This window comes from Odocoileus virginianus, unplaced genomic scaffold (assembly GCF_023699985.2).
Source record: "Odocoileus virginianus isolate 20LAN1187 ecotype Illinois unplaced genomic scaffold, Ovbor_1.2 Unplaced_Scaffold_1, whole genome shotgun sequence".
NCBI classification, from domain to species: Eukaryota; Metazoa; Chordata; class Mammalia; order Artiodactyla; family Cervidae; genus Odocoileus; species Odocoileus virginianus.
In genome coordinates this window covers 8,254,929-8,280,350 of record NW_027224263.1, presented here as the reverse complement: position 1 = coordinate 8,280,350, position 25,422 = coordinate 8,254,929, and the positions used below count along the sequence as shown (strand labels likewise).

The 25,422-nt window shown below is 38.8% G+C and overlaps 1 protein-coding gene across 6 annotated transcripts in view; it reads left to right on the top strand.

The window, feature by feature from the left end:
• Positions 1-1,276: 1,276 nt before the first annotated feature.
• LRCH2 (leucine rich repeats and calponin homology domain containing 2) overlaps positions 1,277-25,422 on the top strand; it is a 122,087-nt gene continuing 97,941 nt past the window's right edge. For 2 of the 6 annotated variants that reach the window (XM_070462243.1, XM_070462242.1), the window contains exon 1: positions 1,277-1,664. In XM_070462243.1, coding sequence (XP_070318344.1) covers positions 1,316-1,664 — 349 coding nt within the window. In that variant the 5' untranslated portion in view covers positions 1,277-1,315. The remainder of the gene's footprint in view (positions 1,665-25,422) is intronic. The other 4 variants (XM_070462239.1, XM_070462237.1, XM_070462240.1 and 1 more) reach the window with 2 other exon arrangements.

Sequence of the window (25,422 nt, the reverse complement as noted above, 5' to 3'; positions counted from 1 at the left end):
GTTGTACAATGCCTTCTCTCGACAGCTATCCTGAGGACATACTTTTCTTGGAGTCCAACACATTGTTTTAAATAATCACTAATTTTTTCATTGCCTAGTTATTAAATGTTCCTTTCATAATCTTATCTCTGTCTAATGCATCTAGTTTCCCTTTCCACCCTTCTTGATTCTGGGAATTCTCAATTAATACCTAATTTGATTTGCGATGTAAGAAAGATGAGATATAAGGTAGAACGTTCTTTTTTGACACCAGTGAGTATAAATAATTTGATTTTGCTTCCTAATTCATTGTGGAGGTCTGATTTTCAGTACTGTTCCTTCTGTGGGTCATGCATGTGGCAAATGTGATTTCTTGCACCATTTCTCCCACCAACTCTGAGTGGGAGTGGAGGGATGGCAGTGACCTACCTGAATGGTTGGCTTCAGGTTCCAAGAATGAACTCCTAAAATCCAAGATTGATTAGCTTCCGATCCACAGAGTTAAATCTTCAGAATTCTACCTAAAACTAAAGCCTGTATAAAAACAAAACAAAACAAAACTTTAAGGTTGTTTGATGATCAGAGTTTTCCATCAGCCATACTGACATGATGAGAAGAAACTCGAGATATTTTGGAGACCTTGGCAGCACTTCAAAGAGTTACAGAACAGAATGTAGAGAACTTTTCCAAGTTTTGGAAGGCAGCAGTTTGGCTGAGACCCACACACACTGAAATGAGAGGCTTCCTTGAAAACATTTAAAAAGGCTTTTCTTATTTTGGAATTCTAAATTACGGCAAAATTCATGTAGGCTTAAAACACAATTCTGCACCCATATTCTTCCCCAAAGTTTCTCTCTGCGTTACCACTGCTAAAGGATTCCTGAGGCATTTGCAGTAAGCGTTTCAATCAGGTAGCTGATAGTCCTTCTAAATGCCGCTTCAAAATATTCTGAAACGAATCTCTTTCATCTCTAATATATTTACTTTTGTTTTGCAGATCTCAAAAGGTGAAGCAACTTAGAGATCTAGGGTCATATCCCTGACGACCTAGAGTTAAGCTGGTGTCGCTTCGCAAGATTTTGGTACCCAAAGCAGCGGAACCGGGATTTAGCATCCTTCCTCTGATAGCACATTTCTTAAAGCAAGCATTCTGCACATTTGAACAGCGTCTCTTCAATACCCAACACCTCCTCCCAGCCCGCCCCGTGGTTCCTTCCCACCCTCTACCTCGCACCCCCCACCTCCCGCCCCCAGCCTGCGCATGCGTCCTAAGAACCCCCTACACTCGCGGCACAGGCTCAGAGTATTGTCGGGGGCTATTCTCTCTCCCAGGAACATGGCGGCGAGTCAGGGAGGTGGTGGTAACAGTGGGGGCGGCGGTTGTGGTGGAGGTGGAAGTAGCGGTGGCGGTGGTGGGGCCGGAGGGGGAGGTGGCGGAGCCGGAGCGGGAGGCGGCGGCGGCGGCGGGACCCTGGTGGTGCCCATCCCGGTACCGACTCTTTTCGGTCAGCCGTTCCCCAACGGGCCGCAGTGGAACCCGGGGAGCCTGCAGCCTCAACACACCGTGAGGAGCCTGGACCGGGCCCTGGAGGAGGCGGGCAACTCCGGCATCCTGAGCCTCAGCGGTAGGAAGCTCCGAGACTTCCCGGGCAGCGGCTACGACCTGACGGACACCACCCAAGCAGGTGACAGGACGGGGAGGGGGAGGGGCAGCCGGGCCAGGAGGAGGTGGGGGCAGTGGGTTTCTGGGTGGCTGCGTGGCTGCGTTGTTGCACTCTGCTGGTCTGGGCGGGCGCGCGGGGGCGGCGAGACTGAGTCGGAGCAGCCAGTTCTGAATGTGAGGGGCAGAGCAGGGAAGTGGAGGGGGGTGGGCGGGAATGCTGATTGAAGGGTCTGTGGAAACCGGGTGGCATGTGAGGAGTGAAAGAGCATTATTGTTAAAGCGAGTTACCCCACTAAAGGGGTGGGGAGGGAGGCATTGACACCTTCCTGAATGCACTTCTTCCAACTCTCGTGGATGTTCTGGGTCTTTCCTGGAGGGAAAAAAAGGCAATACAGAAGACCATAATCTATACATATTCTTTAGAGCCATGCGTGCCTGTAAGAATGGTATATCCCTTTTCCTAGTGCAGCAGCAGTATTGCCATGTTTTTTTTTTCTGTGTTCTTATTTTGTGGGTGTTTTAATCATCCTAAAATAGTCTTGCCTTCTTGTCACGTCTGCCTTTAAATGCTGAGATTTGTCATTTTCCTGGTGTTGAGGTAGTGGTGCTTAAATTAGTATTTGTTGCCACGGCAAATTAAATCATCAATCACTTACGTGTCTGCTTTACTAAGGGAAAGATTCCTTGTTTTGAGTTGTGATGGAGTCTTAATTTTCTTTACAGATGTAACCAAAAATTGTAAGGGCATTTTTGAGAATCAAAATTAACTCCATTCTTTTTGGAGTTGTGGGTTAATGGCTTATCATTTTGGGTGAGAAATTGGCTATTGTAATGTTCTTCATATACTCTCTGGTACTCTTTGTTGTGGATGGCATTTTTTGTTATGAACAGTCTTCCCTCTGCCTTATAAGTCAATGCTGATTATTTTATGTGTGTTTTGATTTGATGAAGGACTTTTCACTTTTCATAATCTTCAAATTTGTTGTTTTTGTATCTATTTTCATCTGCTTTGCTGAAAGAAATCATGGACAAAGTGATCTTAATAAATTTAGTGATTTTGAAGCAATGTAGTAAGTAAATTCACTCATAATGGGAGGTAATAAAAGATCTCTTATTTTCAGAATAACACTATTTCATTGTATTGTGTTTCTAGATATTAAATCAAGATGTGTGTTTGGATGAGGGTTGGCAGAGGAAGAGAACCTAAAATTGAAGCCTTCTATCCAGTTATTCTCTTAGGAGTTATCCTAAGAACCATCAATGATTTTGTATGTTGGAAAGCATATTTGAGTATTTACTCTTTCACTCTGAACAGATTTCCTAAACAGTATGTTCACATATTCATGATATATTGGCAAGACATTGTACTACTTGGTATGTTCTTCAAAGGCTTCAAGAAAAATGGTTTCAGACTGCATCATTATAGGGATTTGTTGTTTTGCTTGTTGTTAGCTATAAAAGATTTATCTATCTATAGCGCAAAGTTGAAGCATCCTAGGTTGGCTTTCTGGCCTTTCTCTGTCTGGCTCCAGTTTATTCTTGCAACCTTAAGTCCGCATATGCTCCTACATAGAACCCTCTGTTCCAACTAGGTCAGCTCCCAGTTCCACATAGTTTATGAATTTCTGCCTCATCTTTGTAGAAGATCCATGTTCATGAGATTTCCTTTTCTCCACCTATTTAATTTTGTTCAAGCCCCAGCTTTTCTAAGATGCTGTCTCCAACTCCCTTAGTCCAGGGCAGTCTTCTGTTTCTTTGAATTCCCGTGGTACTTAATGTCTTTACCACTTTACATGCTAGTGCTGGCTTTATTTTCTTTTTTATGTTTTGCTTTCCCTGGGAAGATGGAAAGCTGCTTAAGGGCAGGGAATAAGTAATACACTTCTTTAGCTTTCTCATTATATACTGCTTATATTGTACTTAATATTATTTTTCATAAACATGAATGTAATCTTATGTGATTATAACCATTTGCTTTTAAGGCTTCAGTTTGTTTTCTGAGGCAAGTTTTAACACAAACCAGAACTATATTTATTTTTGGTAAAACTCATTCATCATAAATTTTATCAATGTCTACAGTAACAGAGAACTTTTTGAGATAATTCCACCTCATTTTACTTTTTAAAAAAAAATTGAATGGGTGTTCCTTGTGGGAACACGTGAGAATTAAATTAGAAATCTATGGGTGATTCATTTGCCATTCATTTTTGACCAAATTCAACCACAACTAGTTAGGGGCAATAATCTTGTATGTAAAGAGACTAGTATCCATTATATATAAATGGAATTGAAGAAAAATAGAGCATGTTTGAGATTATATGTACATACCTGTATATATACAAACATATAAATATGTGTATGCAATATAGTCTCTGCTCAATGAAAACAGTTCTGTTTGTTGTTATTGTTACACTTAAATTGACTCTCAGTGGAATAATGTTTCAGTACCAAATTGATTAGTTAGACAGCAGTGGTTTATTGCAATGGCACCCCACTCCAGTACTCTTGCCTGGAAAATCCCATGGATGGAGGAGCCTGGTAGGCTGCAGTCCATGGGATTGCTAAGAGTCGGACACGACTGAGCGACTTCACTTTCACTTTTCACTTTCATGCATTGGAGAAGGAAATGGCAACCCACTCCAGTGTTCTTGCCTGGAGAATCCCAGGGGTGGGGGAGCCTGGTGGGCTGCCGTCTATGGAGTTGCACAGAGTTGGACACGACTGAAGTGACTTAGCAGCAGCAGTGGTTTATTGAGTTGGGAAGAGACTGGAAGAAGGGAAAATAGGTAGGAAGCTATTTGTTAATCTAGGTGTGAGGTGGTGAGAATCTAGGTTAAAACAAAATTGGATTAGAAGGGGAAATTGATTCATTTAAAGGAAGGGAGATGGCTCTTCACATTGTTTGCTGTTCCTTACCATGTACGTAAAAGATGAAATAGACGTGTGGTTTTCCACCTTGCCTGCATTTTAAGATAGCAAGGGAGTTTTTTTTTGTTGTTGTTGTTTAATCTATGCCCAGGCCCCACCCCAGACCAATTAAATCAGAGTCTTAAGGACAAAGAGAGGGGGGGTGTGTGTGTGTGTGTGTGTGTGTGTGTGTGTGTAAGTATTCCCAGGTGATTCTTCTGTGCAGTCAGGGTTGGGAAACTCTAGAATTTTTTAGACATTTAAGAAATATTTATTGTTTGAGTGAATGAGAACATTGATAAAAGTTTGGTAACTAACCTAAAGCTAATTGTCAAGAAGGTCAAAACCAAAGCTAGGAAGGAACTAAATGTTCAAGTTCTAGTACAGAGATCAGAACCAAATGTTCACGTTCTAGTTCAGTGCTCTTTCTGATAGACTTGTGTGAAGCAGACTCATTTTTTTTCATCATATTATGTCTGTAGTGACTAGGAACTTACCAGGAAACTATAGTTTCTCCAGTTCCCTTGAATAACTGTTTTACATTTAACATTGTTGGATAAATTTGTGTTAAAATACTGACTCTAAAATATGTAGCAGCAAAATCTTATTTTCTCTATTAATAGTCTTCCTGTGAGGGAATGTGGATTATATGTAGCTGATGGCAAATTTTATCTTCGGTATCTTTTTTATTTCTCTTTGCATTTCTGGTGTCTGTTCTTCTTCACCTGTCCCCTTCCTCTTGCTGCCCTCCTTATTTCTTTTCCCCTCTTCAGCCTCACTCCCCTTTCTTTGCTGGGATGGAGCTCAACTGCTAATAACTAATTATGGAAGCCTTTCAAGGCGATTAACATTTAAAAGGGAGAATTTGCCAATTTACTTGATTCTCCATTTGGTGGTTTGTGCTCAGGACCTTTTTTGAGTTGGTATGCCTTCCAGATACTTCTTAATTAAAATCCTCACGCATATAAAAACATGAAATCAGGGGTCAGAAAGTTTCAGGAAGGTAGCTAACTCTGTCTGTAATGCCTTATCTTTGCTGGTCTGTGGGTAGACTTGGCAAGACAAAGGGAAATTGCAGAGAACTTTTTAGTCTATCTGGATACTGTGATACTTGTTGACTTTAAGGGAGTTTAAAAATGATAATGGGTAATGGCTATGCAAACAAATTTGGAAACTTCTCCTATTTGACTGTCAGCAGTACTACAAATAAGTCTCAGTCTGTTTGCAGCTGCCCCCTCTGCTTCTTCATACTTCTTTATGTCCATAAACAATAGGTCTGTGAAACAGATTTAGGAATTCTTTACATATATCAGACTGTGCTGTGTCCTGGTGAATCACATGTTTTCCTGTAAACCTGGAGTCAACTCTAGTATTTCCTACATGTGCTGGTTCACCTCTTCAACTGTGGAGCATGGTGCATTGTATCTGCTTGTAAAATGGAGCCACTTAAACTTTGCAGCCTCTGATTTTGTTACATAGGTGAAGGCCATCTTAGTGCATTCAGTGGAATAAGCTTGTGATTTTGTGGCCAGAGTCAAATATCTGCCTTGCTTTATGTAATAAATATCTTGCTGAAAAATTGAATATGAAGGACATTTTTGTTGGTTGACTCATATTTTAATTGGTTCAGATTGAATTTGAGTTGCTAAACCTTGCAGTATTTTATTCAGTGATGAATTCTTCTAGAGCATAAATAGTTGCCCCTTAATTTCTTTCTTTTGCAAGTTCACATTTTAAAATGTTAAAAAAAAAAACCCAAACCCATGGTAAATAAAAAACACACACACAAACAAAAAAATGTTATTAAATCAGAGTTATGTTTGTCATTAAAATCATATCATTTATACAGCTCCTTGTAAATTCTAAGCACTTTCATGTATATTACCCTTTTGTATCCTAATAATAACCCTGTGGGCTTTGTAGAGTGCATAGTAATTAGCCTTTGTTGTTGAGAGAGGTTAAGTGATTTGCCCGAAGTTAAATGGCTAGTATATGGTAGAGTGTGGGTCAGAGTCTAGATTTTCCAAATCTAACACTATTCCAGTGTTATTTCTATTGCAACACTTTCTTTTCTTATAACAAAGCTATTAATAAACACTGTGCTAATAAATAGGTGATTTAATCTGAAAGATGAATGCTTATTTAGCTTCATAGATTATATAGTTCCTGTTTATGGTGCAGTGTGTTTTGTTTTGTGCATAGTATTTGCATAGCTTGTCTTCATGGTATTGGTTTTACAATAGGTACATTAAGCAAGCTTTTATTAAACTCTAACTCTGGAAACGGGATCCTCTAAAGGTTTATAAAATAGGTGCTTGTGTACAGTAATATATGTAATTATTAGAAAAGAGATGTAGCAATATTAAAAAATATATATTTTAATAAACTATACAAATAAGTTATACGGAACTGTGGCATAAGGCTTAATTTTTTGGGGAGTTAAGTTAGTTTGAGAGAATTTCCTATAAAGTTAACTCTTGCTGAATCTTTAGTTAAATGATCACTATGGGACCAGCTTCAGTTCAGTTCACTTGCTAAGTCGTGTCCGACTGTTTGCGACTCCATGCATGCCGGGGTTGGTTAGGATTAAGCAGAAAGGGACAATTGCAGACTTTCAGGGGAGAAATTACACCCATATGGAGTTGAGAATGGCATTGCATATTAAGGGCAGATGTTAACTGAAAGTTCACTCTGTATTTTCTCAAACATATTTGGAGGCTGAGAGGAGGGAATTGGTGGAGAGTTCAGTGTTAAAATACAAGATGGGGAGGGAGGATCTTCATGGATTGGGTGGAGAGTCGTTAGCAATGGAAGGGAGGGGTTACCTAGTTCCCTGACTTTTGCTAAGGTGGACCGGAGGGAATGTTGATCCCTGGGGACAATAATGTCTTAAATTTTAATGTTATGTCATCTGGGAAAACAATTTTTCAAGCATAGGAATAGGTACTCAATAGAGCAAAATGCTTTAAGGAGTCATTATGGAGAATAAGCCACAGTTTAGAATTAGGACTGTGTGATACGCAGCTAGATTAGTTGAAATTGAAAAATATGAGCTTACCATGAAAAAAATTACCATATATACTGCATGACAGGTAAAAGAACAGAAGTGGTTGATTGGAATATTTTAGAATTGAGATTATAGAGACACTGGCTTAAAGTCTAAAATTTAATATTTTGATTTAGATTGTTTGTGACATAAACTCTGAAGTATTTATTTATCATTAAAAGCATAAAGATATACAAGATCCAGAACCTCACTGACAGCATGAGAAGTGATGTTCAGGACACCTTTCACAAATAAAAGTAATTGAAGACTTAGAGCATATTGATTTCCTGGGAGGTGGTATTTAAGTTCCAAGGCACACAGTCACACTTTGCGAAAGGGTATATCATTCTCCTAGCCCATCCCAACAGTACACTCTAAGGGATACTTAAACTGTATGATGCCCACCCCCATTGTACAGAGACTGTTCATCATCATGAACAATTTAGAAGGGGAAATCTTTTACTTTTCTCTATACTTTGTGTGTATTTAGGTAGTTCTTTAAGCATTGTAATGCTCTTACAATCAGTTCTCTGAAAAGTTTCAGAAAGTTTTCTCTGCTTCCCTTTTTTTCCCCTCGTTTGCCTTTTATAGAAAAAAAAAACTATCTTATACTCCAGGGAACCATTTAATGTAATAAAATAAAACTGTACAAGTGAGTTTTATAACAATAATTTAAGTTTGTGTTTAGTTTCATTTTAAACTAGTGTATTCAGTCTGCTAAAGGTCTAACTTTTAATCTACATTTCTACTGTTTCAAATAAATTATAAATTGAAGCATTCCACTTATAGACTACCAGTCAGTAGACTGTAATGGATAGTTAAACAATAGATATTGTCTAATATATATTTTGATAAAAATTTTTTTTTAAGTTTCTTTTTCCAAATAGGAAAGTAAAGTCTTACCTATTTCTGGACATTGTTTATCTGTGTACTCTTATAATTTGAGGCATGGATTGGTGTTTAATTATGCTTCTTTTGGTGAAATTTTATGCATAATATTAGGGATTTAAGGGGACAAGAGACAGAAATAAAATGACTGTGTATAACTTTTATTTGAACTGTATGGAGACTAACCAATTCTAGAACATTTGTGAATTTGGATTTGATTCAAAAACGACTTCGTTAAATGATTATGTCCCTAAGAGACTCCAGAATGTGCAGCATAGAAATTTTACCCTCTTAAAAATATAATTCCAATATATAAATCATTAGTACTTTAGCTAATTGGTTGGAGATGCCTGTGTCAATGGGAAATCAATTACTTTTAAAGATATTTATAAATTAAAAATAGTAAATCAAACATAGATAACTATCTCCTTAATCTACCTTGATGAGTATGTAAGAATACATTTGTCATATCTATTTTATATAAATGGACAAGATGGTAAAGTTACTACCTTTAGGGAATTTATGATTTAAAGTGGTGGTATAAATTAAGTATTCATGTATCTATTATATAGGCTAGATCATGGTTTTAAGGAATGGGGAACTTGCCCCCAAGAGATATTTGGTAATGTTGGGGCTTCCCTGGTAGCTCAGATGGTGAAGCGTCTGCCTGCAATGCAGAAGATCTAGGTTTGATCCCTGGGTTGGGAAGATCCCCTGGAGAAGGAAATGGCAACCCATTCCAGTACTCTTGCCTGGAAAATTCCATGGATGGAGGAGCCTGGTAGGCTACAGTCCATGGGATCGCAAAGAGTCAGACACAACTGAGCAACTTCACTGGTTTTTGGAAACAATTTTGATTGTCATAACTTGGGGATGCTACTGATATCTAGTGGGTTGAAGACAGGTGCTGCTAAGGATCTTAAAATGAACAGGACTGCACACACAACAAAGACTTTCCAGGTCTAAAATGTCAATGGTGCCAAGACTGAGCACTGCTTGGCTAGAGTAAGATGAATGTCATAAGGGAAAACAAAGCAGTGTGCAAATTTGAAGAGGGAGTAGTGACATTGATTATAGGATAGGCTTTGAAGGGGAAAGGATCAGATTTTATACTTAATCATAAAAAGAGGATCCAACTCTTTGTGACCCCATGGACTATAGCCCACCAGTCTCCTCTGTCCATGGAATTTTCCCGCAGGCAAGAATACTGGAGTGGGTTGCCATTTCCTCCTCCAGGGGATCTTCCCAACCCAGGGATCAAACCCATGTCTCCTGCATCTCCTGCATTGGCAGGTGGGTTCTTTACCACCGTGCCACCTGGGAAGCCCATTTTTTTAAAAAAAGAGGATACTACATGAATATTGACATCCCAGAGTCTCTTGAAACTCAAAATGTCAAAAAAAAATCAACTTTTGTATTGACCCTAGGACCCCTAGTCTCGCAGACCAGAAACTTGGGAATTATTCTTGACTCTTAACCTTCCTTCACCCTCTATATATGGTTGGAACTTAAGGACTCTTGATCATATCTCTTTGAATAGCTCTGTTTCATTCCTGTCTAATCTGTGTCAGTTGTTGTTGTTGTTTATGTCCTCCTCTTCTCACCTTTAACTGACCCTATAAGCAGTTTTTCTGAAATGATTTCTCTGCTTCACATTCAGTTGCTTCAAGTCCAATTAGTTCTTCATACTGTAGCCTGAGCACTCTTTCTCATATGCAAGAATTTCTTGCGTGTATACTTGTGAATGAAATAGCTGGGTTATATAATAATATTTGTTGTTGTTCAGTCGCCAAATTGTGTCTGACTCTTTGACCCCATGGACTGCAGCATGCCAGGCTTCCCTGTCCTTCACCATTTCCTGGAGTTTGCTTAAACTCATGTCCATTGAATTGGTGATGCCATCCAACCATCTCATCCTCTGTTGTCCCCTTCTCCTCCTGGCCTTCAATCTTGCCCAATACCAGTCTTTTCCAATGAGTCAGCCTGTTGCATCAGGTGGCCAAAGTATTGGAACTTCAGCTTCAGCATCAGTCCTTCCAATGAATAGTCAGGGTTGATTTCCTTTAGGATTGACTGGTTTAATCTTCTTGCAGTTCAAGGGACTCAAGAGTCTTCCCCAGCACCACAGTTCGAAAGTGTCAATTCTTCACCACTCAGCCTTCTTTATGGTCCAACTCTCACATCAATACATGACCATAAAGCTATGACTCTGCAGACCTTTATTGGCAAAGTGATATCCCTGCTTCTTAAAAACACTGTCTAGGTTTGACATAGCTATTCTTCCAAGGAGCAAGCGTCTTTTAATTTCATGGCTGCAGTCACCATCTGCATTGATTTTGGAGCCCAAGAAAATGAAATCTGACACTGTTTCCACATTTTCCCCATCTATTTGCCATGAAGTGATGGGACCAGATGCCATGATCTTAGTTTTTTGAATGTTGAGTTTTAAGCCAGCTTTTTCACTCTCCTCTTTCACCTTCATCAAGAGGCTCTTTAGTTCCTCTTCACTTTCTGCCATTAAAGTGGTGTCATCTGCATATCTGAGGTTGTTGATATTTCTCCCATCTATCTTGATTCCAGCTTGTGCTTCATCCAGCCCAGCATTTCACATGATGTACTCTGTGTATAAGTTAAATAAGCAGGGTGACAATATATAGCCTTGACATACTCCTTTCCCAATTTTGAACCAGTTTTGTTCCATGTCCAGTTCTAACTGTTGCTTCTTGACCTGCATACCTACCTCAGGAGGCAGGTAAGGTGCTTTGGTATGCCTATCTCTTTAAGAATATTCCACAATTTGTTGTGATCCACACAGTCAAGGAATTTAGCATAGTGAATAAAGCAGAAGTAGATGTTTTGTTTTTTAATTTATTTTTTAATTTTAATTGGAGGCTAATTACTTTACAACATTGTGGTGGTTTTTGCCATATATTCACATGAATCAGCCATGGGTGTACATGTGTTCCCCATCCTGACCCTCCTTCCCACCTGCCTCCCCATCCTATCCTTCAGGGTCATCCCAGTGCACCAGCCCTAAGAACCCTGCCTCATGCACTGAACCTGGACTGGCGATCTATTTCACATATGATAATATACATGTTTCAATGTTATTCTCTCAAATCATCCCACCCTCACCTTCTCCCACAGAGTCCAACAGTCTGTTCTTTATATCTGTGTCTCTTTTGCTGTCTTGCATATAGGGTCATCATTACCATCTTTCTAAATTCCATATATATGTGTTAATATACTGTATTGGTGTTTTTCTTTCTGACTTACTTTGCTCTGTATAATAGGCTCCAGTTTCATCCACCTCATTAGAACTGATTCAAATGCATTCTTTTTAATGGCTGAGTAATATTCTATTGTGTATACGTACCACAGCTTTCTTATCCATTTGTCTGCTGATGGACATCTAGGTTGCTTCCATGTCCTGGCTATTGTAAATGGTGCTGTGATGAACATTGGGGTACATGTGTCTCTTTCAGTTCTGGTTTCCTCGGTGTGTATGCCCAGCAGTGGGATTGCTGGGTTGTATGGCAGTTCTATTTCCAGTTTTTTAAGGAATCTCCACACTGTTCTCCATAGTGGTTGTACTAGTTTGCATTCCCACCAACAGTGTAAGAGGGTTCCTTTTTCTCCACACCCTCTCCAGCATTTACTGTTTGTAGACTTTTTGATAGCAGCTGTTCTGATCAGCGTGAGATGGTACCTCATTGTGGTTTTGATTTGCATTTCTCTGGAGAAGGAAATGGCAATACACTCCAGTATTCTTGCCTGGAGAATCCCAGGGACGGGGGAGCCTGGTGGGCTGCCATCTGTGGGGTCGCATAGAGTTGGACACAACTGATGTGACTTAGCAGCAGCAGCAACTCTGATAATGAATGATGCTGAGCAGTTTTTCATGTGTTTGTTAGCCGTTTGTGTTTCTTCTTTGGAGAAATGTCTGTTTAGTTCTTTGGCCCATTTTTTGATTGGGTTGCTTATTTTTCTGGAATTGAGCTGCAGGAGTTGTTGCTTGTATATTTTTGAGATTAATTCTTTGTCAGTTGCTTCATTTGATATTATTTTCTCCCATTCTGAAGGCTGTGTCTTCTACTTGCTTATAGTTTCCTTCCTTGTGAAAAAGCTTTTAAGTTTAATTAGGTCCCATTTGTTTTTAAGGAATTCCCTTACTTTTTCTATGATCAGCATATGTTGGCAATTTGACCTCTGGTTCCTCTGCCTTTCCTAAATCCAGCTTGTACATCTGGAATTCTTGGTTCATGTACTGCTGAAGCCTAGCTTGAAGGATTTTGAGCATAATCTTGCTGGCATGTGAAATGAGTGCAGTTGTACAGTAATTTGAACATTCTTTGGCATTGCCCTTCTTTGGGATTGGAATGAAAACTGATCTTTTCCAGTCCTGTGGCCACTGCTAAGTTTTCCAAATTTGCTGGCATAATGAATGCAGCTATCTAACAGCATCATATTTTAAGATTTGAAATAGCTTAGCTGGAATTCCATCACCTTCACTAGCTTTGTTCGTTGTTCAGTTCAGTTCAGTTGCTCAGTTGTGTCTGACTCTTTGGGACCCCATAGACTGCAGCACGCCAGCCTTCTCTGTCCATCACTAACTTCCGGAGTTTTCTCAAGCTCATGTCCATTGAGTAAGTGATGCCATCTGACCATCTCATCCTCTGTTGTCCCCTTCTTCTCCTACCTTCAGTCTTTCCCAGCATTAGGGTCTTTTCCAATGAGTCAGTTCTTTGCATCAGGTAGCCAAAGTATTGAAACTTCAGCTTCAGCATCAGTCCTTTGTAATGAATTGAATTACATCACCTTTGTTGTAATGCTTCTCAAGACCCACTTGACTTCACATGCTAGGATATCTGGCTGTAAGTGATTGACCACATCGTGGTTAACTGGGTCATTAAGAGCTTTTTTTTGTGCAGTTCTATGTATTCTTGCCACTTTTTCTTAATTTCTTCTGCTTCTGTTCCATCGTTGCTCTTTTATTCCTTTATTGTGCCTATCTTTGTTTGAAATGTTCCCTTGGTAACTCCAGTTTTCTTAAAGAGATCTCTAGTTTTTCCCATTCTCTGGAACTCTGCATTCAGTTGAGTATATCTTTCCCTTTCTCCTTTGCCTTTCACTTCTCTTCTTTTCTCAGCTATTTGTAAGGCCTCCTCAGACAACCACTTTGCCTTCTTGCATTTCTTTTTCTTGGGGATGGTTTTGGTCACCACCTCCTGTACAATGTTATGAACCTCCATCCATAGTTCTTCAGGCACTCTGTCTACCAGATCTAGTCCCTTGAATCTATTTGTCACCTCCACTGTATAATCATAAGGGATTTGATTTAGGTTATAATGAATGGCTTAGTGGTTTTCCCTACATTCTTCAGTTTGAGCCTGAATTTTACTTAATGATCTGAGCGATAGTCAGTTCCAGGTCTTGTTTTGGCTCACTGTATATGTCTTCTCTGTCTTCACTTGCAAAGAATATAATTGGTCAGTTTTGGTACTGACCATCTGGTGATGTCCCTGTGTAGAGTTGGCTCTTGTATTGTTGGAAGAGGGTGTTTGCTATGACTAGTGCGTTCTCTTGGCAAAACTGTGTTAGCCTCTGGCCTGCTTCATTTGGTACTCTGAGGCCAAACTTGCGTGTTATTCCAGGTATCTCTTGACTTCCTACTTTTGCATTCCAGTCCCCTATGATGAAAAGGACATCTTTTTTTTGGTGTTAGTTCTAGAAAGTCTTGTAGGTCTTCATAGAACCATTCAACTTCAGCTTCTTCGGCATTAGTGGTTGGGGCATAGACTTGGATTACTGTGATATTGAATGGTTTGCCTTGGAAACGAACAGAGATCATTCTGTCGTTTTTGAGACTGCACCCAAGTACTGCATTTCGAATTCTTTTGTTGACTATGAGGACTGTGCCATTTCTTCTAAGGTATTCTTTCACACAGTAGTGTGAAAGTAGTGGTCATCTGAGTTAAATTCGCCCATTCCAGTCTATTTTAGTTCACTGATTCCTAAAATGTCGATGTTCACTCTTGCCATCTCCTTTTTGACCACTTCCAATTTACCTTGATTCATGAACCTAACATTCCAGGTTCCTATGCAGTATTGTTCTTTCCAGTATTGTTCTGGAAGTAAAACACTGGAGTTTACTTCCATCACCAGTCACATCCACAACTGGGTGGGTGTTGTTTTTGCTTTGATTCCATCTCTTTATCTTTCTGGAGTTATTTCTCCACTCTTCTCCAGTAGCATATTGGGCACCTACTGACCTGGGAGTTCATCTTTCAGTGTCATATCTTTTTGCCTTTTCATACTGTTCATGGCAAGAATACCGAAGTGATTTGCCATTCCGTTTTCCAGCATCCCATGTTTTGTCAGAACTCTCCACCATGACCTGTCTGTCTTGGGTGGCCCTACATGGCATGGCTCATAGTTTCATTGAGTTAGACAAGGCTGTGGTCCATGTGATCAGTTTGGTTAGTTTTCTGTGATTGTGGTTTTCATTCTGTCTGCCCTCTGATGGATAAGGATAAGAGGTTTATGGAAGCTTCCTGATGGGAGAGACTGACTGTGGGGGAAACTGGGTCTTGTTCTGATGGGCAGGGCCATGCTCAGTAAATCTTTAATCCAATTTTCTGTTGATGGGTGGGGCTGTGTTCCCTCCCTGTTGTTTGGCCTGAGGCCAAACTGTTGACCCATGCCTCCACTCCTGGACACTCACAGGCAAGTCTGACTCAGTCTCTTGTGGGGACACTGCTCCTTTCTCCTGGCTCCTGGTGCACACAAGGTTTTGTTTGTGCCCTCCAAGAGTCTGTTTCCCCAGTCCTGTGGAAGTTCTGTAATCAAATCCCACTGGCCTTCAAAGTCAAATTCCCTGAGGGTTCTCAGTCCCTTTGCTGGATCCCCAGGTTGGGAAATCTGTTGTGGGTCCTAGAACTTTCTTAACAGTGCAAGAATTTCTTTGGTATAATTGTTCTGCAGTTTGTGGGTCATCTGCTTGGTGGCTCTGTGGTGGGCTAATGGTGACCTCCTCCAAGAGGGCTTATGCCACATGCTGCATGACCCAGGTCTGCTGCAGCCAGAGCCCCTGTCCCCACAGCAGGCCACTGCTGACCCCTGCCTCTGCAGGAGACACTCAAACACTCAGACAGGTCTGGCTCAGTCTCTGTAGTCCTGGTGTGCACAAGGTTTTTTTTGAGCCCTCTGAGCGTCTCTGGCGGGTATGGGGTTTGATTCTAAACACGATTTTGCCCCTCCTACCATCTTGTTGGGGCTTCTCCTTTGCCCTTGGACATGAGGTATCTTTTTGGTGGGATCCAGCATTCTCCTGTCAATGGTTGTTCAGCAGCAAGTTGCAGTTTTGGAGTTCTCACAGGAGAAGATGAGCGCACATCCTTCTACTCTTTGATTCTTGTGCTCATTTACACATCTGAAGGTTGTCAGGGGGCCAGCAGATTCTAGACACTAGGGGGACCCGCAGCTTTTAGACACATTCCCTAAGCATGGGTCACACACTTGTCATCAGTTACTTAAGCCAGACTGGTTCCTCCTCACCCTGCAGATCTTGGTGGCCGCCACTTGGGATTCTGGCTGTGACAGCTCTACCAACCCAGCTGGGGTTTGGAGTGGGTAGCCTATCGTTTCTCCAGGGGATCTTCCCAACCCAGGAATCGAACTGGAGTCTCCTGCATTGCAGGCAGATTCTTTAGCAGCTGAGCTACCAGGGAAGCCTCTGTAATATCTTTGAGAACCTTTAAAATGATGGGCAAATCATAGTGTCTTATTCTTTATTCTTCTTTTGATTAACAGTGAGGTTGAATGTATTTTCACATACATCTTGGTCATTGATAATTTTTATTTTTGAGTCTATTTATGTCCTTGGCCTAGGCTTTATGTATGAACTCTTAGTATTATTTTGCTTAAAAAAATTTTTTTTTAAATTTATTTCGCTGCACCGGGTCTTATTTGCAGCATTCTGAATCTTCGATTTTCATTGGCGGCATGGGGGATCTTTAATTGCAGCATATGAACTGTTAGTTTCAGCATGCGAGACTTTTGTTGTGGCTTGTGAACTCCCAGTTGGTGCATGTGGGATCTAGTTCCCTGACCAGGGATTGAACCCAGGCCCCTGCATTGGGAACACAGAGTCTTAGCCACTGGACCACCAGAGAAGTCTCTCATTTTGCTCTTTGATAGACTGTAGTTTTCTTTATGTAAAACTTATGTAGCTAAATCTAGAAATCTTTTCATTTGTGAATTATTTCTTCATTTGATGCTTTGAAAGTCCATCCCCAATTCTAGAATTGAGTGACCGTTCACTAAAATGTTTTTCCAGTTTTTTATGGTTCATTTTTATGTTTATCTTTTTCTTCCATCTGAAACTTATTTTAGTAAAAGTTATGTGATGAGGCTATAACATTTGTCTTTTGAAAATAAAAAGTTTTCGAGAACCACTTAATAAATAATACAACATGAGTTCAAAATGCCAAATTTATAGTATAATAAATTTTATAGGGGCTGAAGTAGAGTGCCATTCTCAAACATCACTTTGATGTTTCAATGTCATTATACTGCATTATTTTTTTGTGAAATTGAAACAATATGTAGAATTTTCTACAGACAGCTGTGCATAGAGCTTCCCCTTCCCCCCTTAAAAAATAGTCTTGTCTTTCCACATGGCTTAGTAGTTGTATGACTCAAAGTCCTTTTCTCACTGAGCATGCATGTAATCTGTCCTCTGGTTAGCAGCTGTGGTTTCTTCTTGCAGCATCTGTTTTTGTTTGCACCCTTGTTCTTCAAAGTGCCTGTGCTCAAAAGGAGTCTTCCATTATTGGTTGCTGCAGGTCACTGAGGTCTGCTTGTTATTGTTTCTCATAACTGTATTTTTATTCACTTTTTTGAATATCTACATCACTTTTTTCTCTCCACTGTACTTATGGTTAATACTTTAACTCATCATGAAGCAGTTTAGAAATTCTTGAGCTGTGCATCTTATTCAATAAGGCTTCAGTGCTATAGCTGAGAAGGCAATGGCACCCCACTCCAGTACTCTTGCCTGGAAAATCCCATGGATGGAGGAGCCTGGTAGGCTGCAGTCCATGGGGTCGCAAAGAGTCAGACATGACTGAGCGACTTCACTTTCGCTTTTCACTTTCATGCATTGGAGAAGGAAATGGCAACCCACTCCAGTGTTCTTGCCTGGAGAATCCCAGGGATGGAGGGAGTCTGGTGGGCTGCCATCTATGGGGTCACACAGAGTCGGACACGACTGAAGCGACTTAGCAGCAGCAGGAACTATGGACTGATTTTTCATTATCTTGTTCTGAATGACAGCACAATACCCTTTTAGGGAATACTGAATCGAGAAATCACCTGTCTTTGCTGAGGGCGTCTGTTGAAAGCAGATGCCAGAGCCATGGGGTTGTCATTTCCCATCAGGTTCCAATATCAGAGTCTGATACATCAAAGATATTCTCCATTCTTTTATCGACAAACAGCTGTGGTACCTCCTGTTTTCTTGTTGCTTTTGTTTCTACTCCTAACATTTCTTTTAGATGAGAAAATAGATAAGGAAGAATTAGTATTTTAGAGCATATTAATCAGATTTTATTTACACCAATTACTGAAAAGCACAGAAAATTTATTTTTTTTCATTTTCGTGTTTGGAAATAAGTATTTAAGTTAGTTGATTTTATGCACTTTCCTAAAGACATATAGTTCTAGCATATATTTTTCATGTAAATAAGAACTGAATATAATAGTTTTCAGCATTTTATTTTGTACCTTTATGAACATTATACATCACTGGCTGCAAATTGATAATTTTCCTTTTGTTTCTTTTACTTATTTGCTCTAGGGATTTAAGAACGTTTACTCATTTCTAGTAGCTCTGAGGTAGTGAGGAGCAGTAATTAAGTGATTTGGACAATCTTTTATAGGTAATCATGAGTAGAATTAGAATATAGTTCAGATACAGTCTAGTGTTCATCTACTAAATACCAGTTATACATCATTTTTCAGTCTATAGGACTTCTGTATACTGTGAGATAAACCCTAAGGATGATGAAGTATTGGTCCCATCACAACACGTTTGTACAAATCACAATTTTAGTCAAACTAAGTGGGAGTAATTTTTTTTTGTTTGTTTGTTTGCATAGTTCCTTTCACCAAAGTGTTATAATCTGAGCTGATAATATTTGGTGCTAGGAGGGAACAATAATTAGAATTTCTTAGAGGTGATATCTGCTTGGCTTTTAACCTACCCTAACATGTAGTACCTGATTCAGTCCTTATGGAATTTTGAATGAGTGACACAGGTTATGATTCAAGTTAGGATGCTGCCTGGGAAATAAGAATGAGACTTGGAAGGCGAGAATGAGGATTTGCCTGCCTCTGTCTCAGACTCTGACTGCAGAACTGTAGAGAATTTGGTGCTTATGATATTTATTGTACCTTGTATATTTTCTGTGGTGAGGCTGCAACTTCTAATCTCTGGTCAATAAGGAATGTACATGGTAGAGTTGGGAGATAATATTCAATGGGTCTCATGTTTTTACACATCTTGGTAGTGAAGCACTAACAGCCCTTTGTTCAGGACCATCTTTTGGAAGAATGAGATAATTTCTGTCTCGAGAGCAAAGGACAGTTATGCTTATTATCAAGAAAAATAATGTTTCCTTTTGAACACAGTGCAGGCGTGTGTACTGTCTATTATAAAAGATTTGAGTTCCCTTAATTTGGAGTTCCTCTTCTGTAATGTGGTGTGTTGTATGTGCAGGTATCCATTTATACCCATATATGTTGCCCCTGTGAGATTTGGGGAGCAAGAGGAACTGCTCCAGATATGCTGGTCATGCCACTTGCTGTGCTGTGAGTAATTAAGTCCTTTGACTCACACAGGGGTTTCATGCCTTCTGCCAGCACCCATTAAACTGTGTTAGGCTAGCTTTTTGGCTGACAAGTAGGTTGAAGTCTCAGATCCTTTAGAGTTCTTGACAAGTACTCAACAGAATGGTTTTGCCTATAAGATGTTACAAACCTTTTGAAGAAACTTGTTTAATTTTCTTTAATCCTTGTTAATTGAGTTGGTTAAAGTATTGAAAAATTAATAAGGATCCTTTCTTTTAAGGAGCTAAGAAAGCTGTGTGTTGGCTCAGACTAAGCAGTTCTGAAATGCTAAAGTGGGAACAGCTGAAAGTTTTATAATGTTCATTATTTTCTTAACTAAAAATTGGGGCTTGAAGTAACATTTTTGTTCCGCTTCCTATTGCAAGAAGAAACCTAGGATATGAATGTAGTTAGGAGATTTATAATTTCTTTGACTCTACTTTGGGGTTCCAATGGAACAGAATATTTGAAATCTGGGACAGGAAGTCACAATGCATAATGTATTGGAGGAATGGACGAGCACACTTAGAACATGGACTTTGAAGTCACATCTGAGTTGGGAACCTCTGTGCTGTCAATTATTACTAGTTGTTTTTTAACATTAGACATGCCATTCAATATGTCTTTGATTCATGTGTGTAATGAGGGTTAGTGGCTACCTCATAAGGTTGTTCTGAAGATTAGAAATAATTGTGCAAAGCCTATAGCCTTCAGATCTACCATATATGGAAGGTGCATGTTTGTCTTCATGCACGCAAGTGTGTGTATGAGGTATTTGCTTTAGTTCCACTTAGGTTATTGTTGATGTGAATTTACAGTTCTGATTTCAAATTATTTCTCTACTTAACTGTCATATTTCTTTAAGCAGAAAATTCTCTATCTCTGTTGATGATGAGCCTGTGTTCTAACAACACCCATCATTTGTTAGACATTTTTCCATAGGTGAAAATGTGACAGTTTTTCAGAGATGATCTAGTTTTTTTTTTTTAAATAAGAGGAACTATAGCAGTCTGTACTATTAAATATCACCCAGAGAAGACTCGTGTATCTTAGTTTATTTTAACAATTTGTGACAAAAGTCACACAGCCTTTTATACAGTGAATAAGACAAAACTGAAATTAGTATAGTATAATAGTATACTTTCTGAAAATTTTCTATACCTTGGCAGAAATGATAGCCAATGGGCCAAGAATTGTACTCAGTGACAGATGGCCCCATCTGTGGCTCTTGTGGCTGCAGCTTGGGAGGCAGCAAACAGATTTCCATTCCATCTGACTCCTTTTCTCCTTTCTCTTGCTTTTTTGACCTCTGAAACTTGAGTGATACAGAACATAATTTAGATCAGGTCAGGTTATTTAACTATTAACATCTCTAACAGGCTCTGAGCAGTTTTACAAGGAGCAGTTTGAAGGAAGGCTGGGAACAGTACACAGTCTGTCTACTGTTGAGTTATTGCCAATACTGCTTGATATGATTTATAATAAAAACTAAGATGAAACCTAGTTCACTGGTGATACAGGTTTTTATCCTCAAGGATACTAATTAATTGAGTTATCACCTTACTACTTAAGAAAAAAAAAGTACAGCTATTTAATTAAAAATATTTTTGCAGGCATTTTCTCATTAATTCTGATAAACAATTTTTGAGAAATGTGTTTGCTTCCTGTGGCTGCTGTAACAAATGACCCATAAACATGGTGGTTTGGAGAAACAACAGAAATTTACTCTCTTATAGTTCTTGAGACCAGAAGTCCAAAATAAGTCTTTTGAAGCTAAAATCAAGGTTTCAGCAGGGCTACAAACCCTTTGGAGACTCGAGAGAATCCAGTCCTCACCTCTTCCAGTGTCTGGTAACTGCAGTCATTACATGACCTCATCACTCCAGTGTCTGCCTCCATCTTCATATGGCCTTTTCCTCAATGTGTCTCTCGTTTCCCTCTGCGTCCTCTTATACAGATATGTGCGATGGCATTTAGCGCCCATCTGGATGATGCAGGATAATCTCCATTGCAAGACACTTAATTATATCTGCCAAAAAATTTTACCATATAAGCTAACATTGACAGGTTCCAGGAATTATTAGGACCTGATATCTTTGAGGGCCACCATTCAGCTCACTACAGGAAGATAAAGAGCAGACTTTAATTTCTTTTCTTGTGTGTGGGGGGGGAAGGTGAAACATTTTTACAATTGTCTTTTCCTAAGTCTTACTTGTCCCCTAAGAAGGTAGACTTTAAAGCTGTTGTGAAATGAATCTCACCATCAGGAAGAAATTAAAAGTTTGTTTTCCATCTTTAGATGGAACCATATTAAATAAAATACCAATTTTGCATGTATTTCTTGAGTATAATATGTTCTTTTTTTTCATTTATTTTTATTAGTTGGAGGCTAATTACTTTACAATATTGTAATGGTTTTTGTCATACATTGACATGAATCAACCATGGGTTTACATGTATTCCCCAGATCCCCCCTCCCACTTCCCTCTCCACCCGATTCTTCTGGGTTTTCTCAGTGCACCAGGCCCGAGCACTTGTCTCATGCATCCAGCCTGGGCTGGTGATCTGTTTTACCCTAGATAATATACATGTTTTGATGTTCTCTCTAAACATCCCACCGTCGCCTTCTCCCACAGAGTCCAAAATTCTGTTCTGTTCTTTCTTTATATTATTCTAGTTGCCTTAGTGCATGTGTTCATTAAATGATTTTAATGTCATAAAATCTTATTTAATTGTATATCACAAGATAAAAAAATTAAATCAGAGGTTAAATTTTATCCATTATATCTATGTAAAAGTTAATTTTTATTTTTTTGAAGGAAAATACGAGATGCTGTTAGTGTGAGATAGATCAAGAAATTAAAATACAGATTGTTTTGTGTTATTGGCTACCTTTGCCTCTGTGGTTGCATTTTTCTTTTGGCACTGGTATTCTGTTTACCCCATTCTTAAAAAACATGTTTATACAGATTTAAAATATTGGAAAAGCCTAAATCACCTATACTGTAATTAACAAGTAAACAAATAAATAATGCAATGAGCCCCCTAAAATAAAACAAAACAAAAAAGAAAAAAAAATATCTGAAAAAGCCTAGAACAAGATTTTCTTAAGAGGCTTGAATATTAATTTTGACTTTATTATGCTTTATTTGCTTTACTCAATTATACCTGAAAAATAATTGTAATTTTAAGTGGTGTTTACTAAATAAATGTACTAGCTCATTCAGAAAATAGTTTATGAATGAAAATTTATTTAAATTTCCCAAGGGAACTCATAATATTACTTTGTGATTTAACTGAGTCTTGTTTTTGGAGGGGAAGGAAGATAAAGCATCACACAATAATGAATATATAAATTATTAAAATAATACTTTGATATTATTTAAATTATTAAAATCATTGGTTATTAATACTGCTATTTTTGCTTTTTCTCCAGTTGCTTCTTTGAATGTTCTCTTTTTTATGGTTCTTGTATTTTTTCTTGACTATTATTTTTAGTCTCCTCTGCTTGCTCTTTTTTTTCTCTGCTTAACTTATAAACATTTGTCTTCTGGATGGCCCAGTCTTGAATTTCCTTTTGACTTACTACTCTGATTTTAGGTGATGTCTTCCATTTCTATGATTTTATAGTACTAACCATATTCCCACAACTTTCAGTTTTATGTATCCATCCCAGACCTCATGTATGAGATCCAGAATGATCTGATTAACTGGCCATTTCACAATCCCTTATTGGTTATCTTTCAGATATCTCTGTACAAATGTAAAATTGAACCCTTGATTCTATCCTCTTCTTTGAAAAGCAAAACAAAGCTGTATAGCAAAAATAAGAATAAAAATCCTGTTCCACCTCTCACTTTTCTGTTAAGTAGCATCATTTAGTTGCCTAAGCCAGAATTCTCAATTCCATTCTTTAAAAAAAATATTTATTTTTTAATTGAAGAATAATTGCTTTACAGAATTTTGTTGTTTTCTGTCAAACCTCAACATGAATCAGCCATAGGTATACATATATCCCCTCCCTCTTTGAACCTCCCTCCCATCTCCCTCCCCATCCCACCCCTCTAGGTTGATACAGAGCCCCTGTTTGAGTTCCCTGAGACATACAGCAAATTCCTGTTGGCTATTTTACATATGGTAATGTAAGTTTCCATGTTATTTTTTCCATACATCTCACCCTCTCCTCCCCTCTCCCCATGTCCATAAGTCTGTTCTCTATGTCTGTTTCTCCATTGCTGCCCTGCAAATAAATTCTTCAGTACCATCTTTCTAGATTCTGTATATATGCATTAGTATACAATATTTATCTTTCTCTTTCTGACTTACTTCACTCTGTATAACAGATCTACCTATTTTGAAAAATACTCCTTTATATTGTGGTGAATCCATATCATGAGATCTATCCTTTTAAGATAGATAGGTTCATCTACCTCATTAGAACTGACTCAAATGTGTTCCTTTTTATGGCTGAGTAATATTTCATTGTGTATATGTACCACAACTTCTTTATCCATTCATCTGTCGATGGACATCTAGGTTGCTTCCATGTTCTAGCTGTTGTAAATATGTAAATAGTGCTGCAATGAACATTGGGGTACATGTGTCTTTTTCAATTTGGTTTCCTCAGGGTATATGCCTAGGAGTGGGATTGCTGGGTCATATGGTGGTTTTATTCTTAGTTTTTTAAGGAATCTCCATACCATCTTCCATAGTGGCTGTATCAATTTGCATTCCCACCAACAGTGCAAGAGGGTTCCCTTTTCTCCATACCCTCTCCAGCATTTATTGTTTGTAGACTTTTTGATGATGGCCATTCTGACCAGTGAGGTGATACCTCATTGTAGTTTTGATTTGCATTTCTCTAATAATGAGTGATATTGAGCATCTTTTCATGTGTTTGTTAGCCATCTGTATGTCTTCTTTGGAGAAATGTCTGTTTAGGTCTTTTTCCCACTTTTTGATTGGGTTGTTTGTTTTTCTGGTATTGAGTTGTATGAGCTGCTTGTATATTTTGGAAATTAATTCTTTGTCAGTTGTTTCATTTGCTGTTATTTTCTCCCATTCTGAGGATTGTCTTTTCATCTTGCTTATAGTTTCCTTTGCTGTGCAAAAGCTTTTAAGTTTAATCAGGTCCCACTTGTTTACTTTTGTTTTTATTTACATTCTCTAGGAGGTGGGTCTTAGAGGATCTTGCTTTGATTTATGCATCAAGTGTTCTGCCTATGTTTTCCTCTAAGAGTTTTATAGTTTCTGGTCTTACATTTAGGTCTTTAATACATTTTGAGTTTATTTTTGTGTATGATGTTAGTGTTCTAATTTCATTCTTTTGCATGTAGCTGTCCAGTTTTCCCAGCACCACTTATTGAAGAGGCTATCTTTGCCCCATTGTATATTCTTGCCTTCTCTGTCAAAAATAAGGTACCCATAGGTGTGGTGGGTTTATTTCTGGGCTTTCTATCTTGTTCCATTGGTTTATATTTCTGTTTTTGTGCCAGTACCATACTGTCTTGATGACTGTAGCTTTGTAGTATAGTCTGAAGTCAGGAAGGTTGATTCCTCCAACTCCATTCTTCTTTTTCAAGACTGCTTTGATGGTAACAATAACCCTATATGCAAGACAGAAAAAGAGACACAGATGTATAGAACAGATTTTGGACTCTATGGGAGAAGGCGAGGGTGGGATGATCTGAGAGAATAGCATTGAAACATGTATATTATCAATTGTGAAACAGATCACCAGTCCAGGTTTGATGCATGAGACAAGTGCTCAGGGCTGGTGCACTAGGATGACCCAGAGGGATGGGATGGGGAGGGAGGTGGGAGGGGGGTTTCAGGATGGGGAACACATGTAAATCCATGGCTGATTCATATCAATGTATGGCAAAAACCACTACAATATTGTAAAATAATTAGCCTCCAACTAATATAAATAAATGAAAAAAAAAGACTGCTTTGGCTATTCAGGGTTTTTTGTGTTTCCATATGAATTGTGAAATTTTTTGTTCTAGTTCTTGGTAATTTGATAGGGATCACATTGAATCTGTAGATT